Source organism: Macrosteles quadrilineatus, unplaced genomic scaffold (genome assembly GCF_028750875.1).
Source record: "Macrosteles quadrilineatus isolate MER2022 unplaced genomic scaffold, UCM_ALF_1.0 Scaffold_2__2_contigs__length_208266976, whole genome shotgun sequence".
Taxonomy (NCBI): domain Eukaryota; kingdom Metazoa; phylum Arthropoda; class Insecta; order Hemiptera; family Cicadellidae; genus Macrosteles; species Macrosteles quadrilineatus.
The window spans coordinates 165,911,464-165,921,881 of NW_026542595.1; the positions used below are offsets into that span (position 1 = coordinate 165,911,464).

General features: G+C 35.4%; 1 protein-coding gene across 1 annotated transcript; it reads left to right on the forward strand.

Moving 5' to 3' along the window:
• Positions 1-1,674: 1,674 nt before the first annotated feature.
• Positions 1,675-10,341, forward strand: LOC128985113 (ionotropic receptor 21a-like). Its single transcript, XM_054404495.1, has 10 exons — positions 1,675-1,749; positions 2,503-2,651; positions 3,359-3,581; positions 4,676-4,831; positions 5,873-5,989; positions 6,830-6,993; positions 7,277-7,714; positions 8,341-8,606; positions 9,423-9,631; positions 10,151-10,341. The coding sequence occupies exons 1-10, from the start codon at positions 1,687-1,689 to the stop codon at positions 10,325-10,327; spliced, it is 1,962 nt and encodes a 653-aa protein (XP_054260470.1). The 5' UTR covers positions 1,675-1,686; the 3' UTR covers positions 10,328-10,341.
• The last annotated feature ends 77 nt before the right edge of the window (positions 10,342-10,418 follow it).

A 10,418-nucleotide genomic window follows, 5' to 3' on the forward strand; every position in this document is an offset into this window, starting at 1 on the left:
AAATAAAATGTAATGTAGCAATAGAGTTTATATAGTAACGTTAACCTTTCTTTTCTGATCTTTCATTCATTGCCTCTGCAAATTTAAATCCATGGGCATGCAAAGGTCACATTTCCATCTTCAGTGTCTACAATGTTACCAAGAGTGATTACTTTGTTTTTACTTTCATACATACAAATTACAATACAAAGGTAATAAACTGTGTTTTAATGATTTTATGCACATAATTAAGTATTAAATATTAAAAATATAATTTTTACATTGAATTCGCATACACACCTTTTACCTTTTTGGTAAACAGTATCATAGTCAGAATAATATTAAGTTTCTATTGATTTTGAAAAAACAAGCTTTGTTCTGCATGCTTTTGTCAAACCTGAATATTTCCTTTATTTCTATAACAATTATTTTTAAATTAATTTATTCTGCAATTATTTTAAAATTTCTTCCCCCATTCGTAGTGGGGAAACATCCTTAGTATGTGGCTGCTACGAAGTTTTTATTTATTTTTTAAATTTTGTTTTTTAACGGTGATATTTCCAGAAAAATCTGACTTTTGCAAAAATGACCATAACGATTTTGAATCAAATTTAGTATGTTATGTTAATTTAAAATCTAAACACCACTGATCTTTGCAATTCACCTATTGGGTCTGATAATGATTGGAGTGAGCTATCAAAGTTGATCACCATTACCATCTTATCTTACTAATATTATAAATCTGAAAGTTTGTGAGTTTGTGTGTATGTTTGTGTGTGTGTTGCTCAATCACGCATAAACTACTGGACGCATTGGGCTGAAATTTGGCATGCTGATAGCTCACATTCCCGATTAACATTAAAGCATATTCTTATCTCAAAAACACTTTCGGGCTCCGCCCCAGTGGCTCTGTAGTTCCCCATGTTAATCTTATGATTTTTCATATTTAAAAGGAATTAATGAATCTTAACAGCTGTCTCAATTAAACAAGTTGGTTCTGTTCTATGATGTTCAACAGCATAAAAGTTACAAGGATTACCAACAGGGTGCAGCACTATTAATTTTTTTTTTTATTTATGACAACAGCTAATTTCCAACCAAAAGGTGAGTGAGCGTAGCGAACGAACTTCAACCAGGACGTGAATGAGCCATGCGAATACTTATGAAGTTAAACGGGGCGAAGCCCGCGGGTACAGCTAGTCTTTTATATATATTTATAGTCTTGTTTAAATAAACAGTATAAGTGTAAATATATGTTTTAAGTGTTATTAGACATATTTTTATTTACTCTCCGTAAACAAATGTAAACTTGAAAAAAGTTCAGATGATTGACAACTGAATTCATCACAAACTCTGGCCTATAGTACGCCTATAGTACTTTCACGGTATATCATCCAAACCCGCAAAGGCATATCTAGTGGATAAGAGCTTAATTGATACCCAAGCCTATAAAAATAAATATTCAGAGTTGATTTGCTGAATACAAAAATCCAACAAATTCTTTTAATAATATAGATTTAACACTTGTGATTTTTCTTCAGCAGTAGTGAACAGTTAGAAGCTAGACAAAGGGAAACTGCTGAACCTTGGCCTGTAGAGAGAGTTGTGTTTGACGTGTTGAGGCGGGAAGTCCTCAGGTCATATTCTGTGGCAGATGTCGTCAGTACAAGAATTAACTGCATTGTCATGCTCACAGATCCTCAGCATATGTTGTCTCTGCAATCTCTGATTATCAACACTCTTCACCGCTCGTACATACCGGTCTTCCTAGTAAGTCATAGTTCTAAAAAATAAAAAATAGCAAAATGTTTTCTGAAACTGTTTATTTAAACGCAAAATGGTTGCTAGTTCTGAAAGGCTTAGTTGTTTTTCAACACCATATACCAATTTTCGGGAGTGAGTATAAGAAGTGAGAGTATTTCAGTTGCTATTTGTAACAAAAAGGGTAATTTTTGTGTTCTCTTTAGTTGGTTTGGCACTCTTGGTTTCTATTACATGAAATAAACACTCTATGTAATTTATTAAATTCTGTTTTTTAGTTCAAAAGTCTTCATCTCTTGGATTATTTTAAGTTGACAAAATAACAAAAAAAGAATTGTCTGAATTTTGTTTTTGTTGAGAGTTTGGTTGGGGGAGGTTCACTTCCATCCTAGGTTTTGCCTGTATGTAAACCACATATTTTTTGACATACCACTACACTGCCTAATTCTTGTCCAATGACACCTTGATCACATATTCATCCCCTTTCTGCCTTCCAATCAAAATAAATACCAACAGCAGCTTCTTTTTAAAATAAATATTGATGATTGCACAGAGGATACAAATGATAAGTGGTGAAGAAATGTGAACTGAGATAGGACAAGGAAGAGAAGGCGACAATGGAGATGCATAGGTCTACTTGATGTCCAGACCTAATAATAACTTTAACTAATGAGGTTGTAAATGTACTACTTTTTGAGCTGATCAGTAAAATGTGGTTATATGTTAACTACTGGGAACCTAAAACTGTTGTGATATTATTAGGTTTTGGTAAAGGAAGCTGAAGACTTGTTGGCCCCCAACTATCACACGGTCCGGGTGATGGAGCAAGTGAGACGAGACAACTGCAACTTGTACATCATCTTGCTGGCTAACGGCAGACAGGCTGTCAGGTTGCTGCGGTTTGGAGACAAGTAAGTCTTCCAACAAAACTACAGTGATTAACAGTACAAACACCCAAGGTGAAAGGAATAGCAGGCTTCTTTTAACACGTTCGTGGCGGCAGGGGTTTCCGTATACCTCACGGCAATCCTGAAACATTACATCTTCGAATCGTCACTCACATTCTCACTACTTAAGTTTCATCGTCACTTGTCCAATTACCTTCCACATCACTATAAATACAAAGTCCCGATCATCTGGGTCCGACATTTTGGAAGAATAAATAAAACCGAAATGGCGATCAAAGCAGTTGTACAAGAGCTCAACCTTACTGACTAGTAAAATACAGAGAGTACCATGCCTACCAACTGCAGCACTTTCTAGTGCAAATATACAGTATACTATTGAGCAGTACTGTGGGAAGTTTCAGAAAAAAAAACCATTATGTGCCGCATCGCAGCTTGGGAGCGAGCGCACCCACCAGGATGGCATTAGGGTTCCGTGTGGGAGTGATCGCTCCCATGCTGCCATGAACGTGTTAAACGAGATGAGTTTTGACTTTCCTTTAACAAGATAGACATCCGATCTTTACAACAAGGTTAATTTTCCACCTACTATTAAATCGTTAGAGTAAAAAACCATAATATCTCAATTTGTTTTATGATGTTGAGTTATTTAGTAAAACTCTGTGAGTATTTAAAATGTTTAATATATATATATAATATTATATTGTTTACAGGTACCGTTTAATAGATACAAGAGCAAGATTTATACTTCGCCACGATGATCACTTGTTTGATCCATCGCTGTCCTATCTATGGAACAAGATTGTCAATATTGTGTTCATCAGAAGAGTGTCGGACAGCTCGGAATATGAACTAAGCACTGTTCCTTTCCCAGCACAAATCAACGGAACAATCAAACTCCATGTGATCAACATTTGGCAGAATGGATATTTTAGGGTTTGTTGCTCATATGAAAAATCGACAATAGCCATAAAATTGTTCAAAAGTACTTTTAAGCTCAATAGTTACAGCATGGGCACCTGCAAGGCAGTTGGTTCAAATCTATGCTTTTGTTTTAATGTTGTGTGCTATGTTTTAAACAGACTTTAGTGACAAATATGTCTAAAGGTTTTTAAGAGAATTTCAGCTTTTAGACTGCCAACAATCATGTTTGAAAGTGTTTTACGTAATAAATTAGGGTGACAGGCAATATAAAACAAGTCCCAACACCAGGTCACTTTTGAAAACTTGAAGATCAAATTTGAAACGTGGCAGAATGGTGTTGCTAAACATGGCATCATTGGGTTTATTAATAAATGGTAAATCAAAAATGTTAAGATGAAGGAGCTATTATTTTATCATAGTCATTATACTAATTTATACATAATTTGCCTCCAGGATTGATCTAATGACTTAAAATGAGGTTACTAACCTGTCGTCAATCAGTCCTATACTGTCGTTGATGACTAGTTTCGGGGCTAAAACCCCATTTTCAAATCTTCTCGTTCAGTCGTCATATGTCAAACATATCTTCTTGCACAAGCCGTCGTCAAAGTTATTTCACACATAAACATAACACATACGAAAACGTTTATAATACAATACAAAGATATGTACATTCGCGTGTGGCCGGCCAAGCCAAGCGTGGTGGCCGGGCAGTCTGGTTTTGTCCTTGGCCGGCCACACGCGAATGTACATATCTTTGTATTGTATTATAAACGTTTTCGTATGTGTTATGTTTATGTGTGAAATAACTTTGACGACGGCTTGTGCAAGAAGATATGTTTGACATATGACGACTGAACGAGAAGATTTGAAAATGGGGTTTTAGCCCCGAAACTAGTCATCAACGACAATATAGGACTGATTGACGACAGGTTAGTAACCTCATTTTAAGTCATTATACTAATGCTGGAGGGAAAAAATGAAAACGTTTTAACAACACTTAACGCAGACATTTATTTAGCAGATAACACATTCCCTGTTCACAAATTCTTTTTGAATTAAAATAGTTTTACATGTAGGAAAATATGAGGATTGAATTGTTGCAGAAAGCAAGGATGACACATTTTCCAGAGAAGACAAGAGATTTACAAAACTACGAGATAAGTGTGGTGACTTTCCCACACATACCTGCCGCTGTTAAGAGATCCGTCCTTGACAAATATGAAGGGGAGCAGTTTTATTACACTGGTCTTGAAATAGAAGCAAGTATTTATTTTATGAATTATCGGTTGAACAAATTTAATGACAAACAATTACTGTATTTATAAAGATTTGATATATATTTAATTTAATACAACAAAACATATAATAGTTATTTGTGCAACTAGTGAGAAAAGTGAGCAATTGACTCACTCGAGAGAAATCCTTACTCACGAGCCGTAGGCGAGTGAGGAATGGTTTCTCGAGTGAGGCAATTGTACTTTGAACTCGAGTTGCACATTATACTTTTCCTACAGTTACCATAAAACAAATAAATTGGTGAAGAAACATAACCTATTTTTATACAGAAGTGAACTTTTAATGTAACATTTAACGTGAAGTGACAAATACAACAGTACAACAGCTGACCAGCTGATTTACAGCCAGTGCTGCCAACGTTTTTCGCGCGCATACGACGTTGCCTGCATGTTACGCGCTCACTATTTCGTGCCTTCACGTTGCAAATGTGGAGTGAGACAAAGTAATTAGAGTGAGACAATGTTAACATTGTCTCACTGATGAGCGAATTGGCCACTTTGCTTTCTCAAATCAGTGAGAGAACATGTACATTGTTAGGTAACTGTAGGAAAAATCATTTTTTCTAACTCAATTACTCCTATTAAGTCTCTTCTTCTCTTTATTTATAGTAAGCTTTTCCTCCCTGAAAGATTTACGACAACACTTCTGATGAAGAAAATCAAGGAGATAAAATCAGCCATATGGTACTAATTAGTATCAAACACCAAAACAATACTTTAAAAGAGACCACTTACAAACAATTCGAGCACATTTGAAAGTTCAAGGAAAGATAAAATAGTTTCTTAGTAAAAAATAAGAAACCTTAAGATAATAAATCAACTTAAAATGATATATTGAACCTCATAAAACTTTATTCATTCATCTTTCTTCATTCATTTGGTTTATAGTCAACATCAATTCAAGACGTTTATGTACACTAACAAAATTTAGATCTTTATTTTACAATAATATATATTAGGTTTATTAACCTTCTGATAGTTTTCATGCAGTATTTTTTTTTCTAGATTATGAAGAGCATGTCACAAGCTATGAAGTTTCAGCCTATTTTATATGAAGTTGGTAGAAATGAAGAGTGGGGCATGCGTCAAGTGAATGGATCTTACTCTGGACTATTTGGTGAAGTAAAGCACTAAACAAACACATTTTTGCTTAACATCGTCAAAAACCTTAACTCTGACACACAAAGAGAAGGGATGGATCAAAATCATCAAAAGATTTTAAAGGCAAACCTAATGTAGGCCTACTTCATGAAACCCGAATTCTTGCTTTTTGGTAGGAAACGTCAGCTAACACTGACCTTTTAAATCAACGGGTACAGTATACAGGTACACGGTACAGTATACGGGTACAGTTCTTTAATAAATGGTACTAATCGACTAGCGCAAATCTGATCCAAGTCCAATATCCAATACTAAAAAGCTAAAATATCCAAGTACTAACAAAGCTATACCTTGGCAATATGGGAGAGCCCCTAAACTCAGGTAAAAAATACATGTGTCCAGTGGCACTACCATATTGCTAAGGGTATACACAGATCATCTTGTTTCAATTGACTAAGTGATCCTCTCGACTTTTTAGATAACAAAGTACACATTCTATCTATATGGACCAGCCGTTAGGTAAAATTTTTTTTATGAAAATAGATAATATAGGTGAATTAACCACTCACAGAATAAGCTTCTGTATCTATATTTCCTACCTTGGTGGATGTGGGACTTAAAATATGCTGTAGTTATAGTATGAATTGTAGATTCAATCTGGCTTAGTTTGGAAGCCGATAAAAAAGTGTGTAGGTAATTAAAATTACTCTTCGACAAAGTTCATTTTCATTATAAACTTTAACGGGATGGGGTGTCTACTACAATCAATAGTTAATGATTCTACACTCACCCTGCAGTTATATTCGGCTTGTCATACATTAAGTCAGTCGCTGTCTTAGAAAAGTGACATAATTTTTCCAGCTGATGAGTGGGCGAGCACAGATCGCTCTTGGCAACCTACAGCACACCCTGTACAGCCTGAAGTTAGTAGATCTCAGCCGACCTTACATGACACAATGTCTCACATTCCTAACACCTGCTTCACGGACGGACAACAAGTGGAAAACCCTGGTCTTGCCTTTTCTGTAAGTATATGATTTTAAGATGTATTTTAATGTCCTGAAAAATCCAGAATCCTTTATTAATGCTGAATATGCAAAAAAAATTGCAAAAATGCTTCCCTTAATACTCACAAAGTTGATTTTCTTAAAATAAAAAACATAGATGGTAGACACAGAAGATAGCCGTTTAAGAGTTGAAGATTGGATGTACAGTACATTTCTTTTAATTCAAAATACTAAGTTTAATACCTATTATGATTTACTTATTAAGTTCAAAAAAATTATGAATGAATCCTCAATGTTTCAGATTGAATGTTTGGTTGGCAATCATGCTCACTCTATTTCTTGGAGGATTTATCTTCTACATTCTTGCCCGCTACCATCGTCATCTGGAGAAATCCTTTTACAAAAGCACAAAAAATAGATCATGGCTTAACAAAATAAGCTTTGGAAGATTTCCTTACAAGAAAAACAGAATTAAGAAAATAGACGAAGAAAAGGGACTGCCATTGAGGACCTTGGTAAATAATTACATCCCTGAGAAGACTCAAGGGCTGCACATATTTGAGGAGCTGCAGAACAGCGTGTTGTATACTTACGGGATGTTGGTGTCTGTATCCCTTCCGAAAGTTCCTACGGGCTGGGCTTTACGTATGATGACCGGATGGTGGTGGTTCTACTGTCTTCTGATGGTGGTCAGCTACCGGGCGAGTCTTACAGCCATCTTGGCCAAACCTGAACCTATGTAAGTGTGTATTTTAACATTAGATTTTTACGAACCCAAAACACCAGGGTTCATATTTTATGATGGAGATGAGTGTTAAATGAAATTATAGCTTTGGTACTGCCAAAGCTAGATCAGCTGTTTTTTTTTTTTTTTACTGGACTAAATAATATTAAAACTAAAAGTTCATTGACCAAGGACACTGGGTCCAGGTCCAGTAGAACCATCAAAGGTGTCAGACTTTTTTTCAGGATTGAACCATTGACATTCTGAATACTACACAATCATATCCTCAGTTATCCATAGCTATTCTCTGTATACAATAAGGAATCTTTGTTTAAAGATTTTTTTTTGCTATAAGTGGATATTATTATAAAGATGGTATTGGACATTTTCCTTCACAATATTGGTGAAAGTTTTCACAATTGATTATAGATTTGAAATCTGATCCCATCTTCGGGTGGGAAAGTACAGTACCTAAAACATAACAAGATAAATACGCCAACCCTGTCTAAGCTGGAAATTTGCAAAAGAAACCCCACTCCAGAACTCTACTATAGTCAAAACAAGAAACAAAAAATCCTGAAAGAAAACGTCAACAAGTACAAAGGGTAGCGTTTAGAAATACTTAAACTGTTTGTTGATAGAGTTACCATCGACTCGATCAACGAGCTGGTGAACAGCCCAGTTAGATGCGGCGGCTGGGGCGAACCTGAGAAGCTGTTTTTCACTACATCCTTCGACCCTGACATTCACAAGATCGGACTCAAGTTTGAGACCTTGACTGACGTGGAACAAGCCATCAACAGAGTTGCGTCTGGTTCCTTCACTTACTACCAGAACATCTATCTGTTGCAACATGCTGCAATGAAACACTTATCACGCAGCAACGAAACAGATCAAACCCAAAGTGGTAGGGAATGTAGACAATCGGGAATGGAAATTTGAAATATATTTTGATTTGTGAGCCATACTGACCTAAAGAAAGTTAAAATTGTTGTGGACAAGATTTGTTAAAACTGTTGTATCTTTTAAGACTAAACGTTAACTAACTATTGATGGTTTTTATCTCTTGGTCTTTGTAAGTGTTTAATCATCTCTGAATGAAAAATAATTGTTTCATTGTAGACTTCTAGGTATTTTTATGTTAACATTTGGTTTCACAAAATTGGTGCATCAATAAATTTATAACGACGCTTTTGGTCACCAACGTTCTTTTGTGTTCATACAAAAGTTGTAGACTCTCATGTTGCCTAATTAATTGGTAATTCAAATTACCGTTATTCATGAACCTTGGGACCGGACCCTTGCCAAAAAATAATAAGGTACTGTAGTAACAACTATACCAAGCAGCACTGAAAACTGAACAGACTGTAACCTGTTTATCTAGCTTTGAACAAACTTGAATGTATGTGTAGCCTACAAGCGACAGACGAGTAGTGGTGTGAAACAGAAAAAAAAAATTAATAGACAAAGTACTTAACATGTTAAACAAACACAGATGTGTCCAAACCTTCCGAAATTAGGACAAAAATAATCATTTTTCAATAACTACAATTTATTGAGATGACTTGCAAGAACACAGGCTTTATAAACATGACTTTAAGTTCTTACGACAAAGAAAATAATGAAAAGCAAATAATAAAAAACAAAATGATCGGACACTACGATAAAGTATTATTTGCTCACAATCAACTAACCACATTTAACCTGAAGTATTTTCACCTAGGAGAGGAGACCAGCAAGCACAATCTACACATTATGTCAGATTGTGTAATTTCAATGCCGATCAGCATTGGACTTGAGAAAAACTCACCACTGAAACCTCGCATTGACGAATTTATTCAACGTGTTGTTGAAGCGGGGCTCATACACAAATGGCTCGGTGATGTCATGGACGAAGTCCGTCGGAGGAATTTCATCTCCAGTACAGAGCAGGTATGAAAGTTGTGCTACAGTTTAAAATAGTTGATATAGCCTAAATGACATTTATATTATCAAATGGTATCCATTAAACTGTTCTGGCTGTACACCAACTGGCTAAACTACTAAATCGATTGGGCAGATATATAAAAAAAAGCTAAGACTACAAACCCAACACATAGAATCATGTCCTTATAAATCCACTCTGACTGTGACATCCAACGAGGTTGAGCTTTAGGAAATAAAAATAGATGGGTTTCCATCCAACAATAACTGCAATGTTTTAATTGATTTATTCTGTTGTTCCTACCAGTAGCTGGTTGAATTAAACCAAGAAGAATTCAAACTAAATGGTAAACTTATGTTTTGTTTCTAAAACATATGGATGGTATGAAACTATTTTCCACATTAGATTAAAGAACAATATTATTGCTCACTCCGAAACACAGGAAAAGAAACTATAGTTTTCAACTAAAATGTTATTAAAATGTAGGGCTATTTTCATTTTTTTAACTTTTGATTTTTTTCTTGCAGGTCAAAGCTCTGATGGACATGAGGAAGTTTTCTGGAGCTTTGGTGGCTCTAGGAGTGGGCTACATTATTTGTATTCTCACTCTTATTGCGGAAAACTTGTATTGGCATTTAGTCGTCAGCAAACACCCTCTGTTTGACAAATATTCCATGGCACAGTTTTATTTTTGTAACAAATAAAATTACAATTACAGTCGGGACCACATAAGTTTGCAGTTGGTGGCAGCCAATCACAAGACAAGGCTAATGCGATGTTGCCACATCGCCAATG

What these genes read in the sequence shown, in the direction of transcription:
- LOC128985113 (XM_054404495.1), top strand. Translation starts at nt 1,687, where the DNA reads ATGTTGTCTCTGCAATCTCTGATTATCAACACTCTTCACCGCTCGTAC. An exon ending in ACACTGGTCTTGAAATAGAA is followed by an intron (nt 4,832 to 5,872) that starts GCAAGTATTTAT and finishes TTTTTTTTCTAG; the next exon opens with ATTATGAAGAGCATGTCACA. An exon ending in TTGGCCAAACCTGAACCTAT is followed by an intron (nt 7,715 to 8,340) that starts GTAAGTGTGTAT and finishes GTTTGTTGATAG; the next exon opens with AGTTACCATCGACTCGATCA.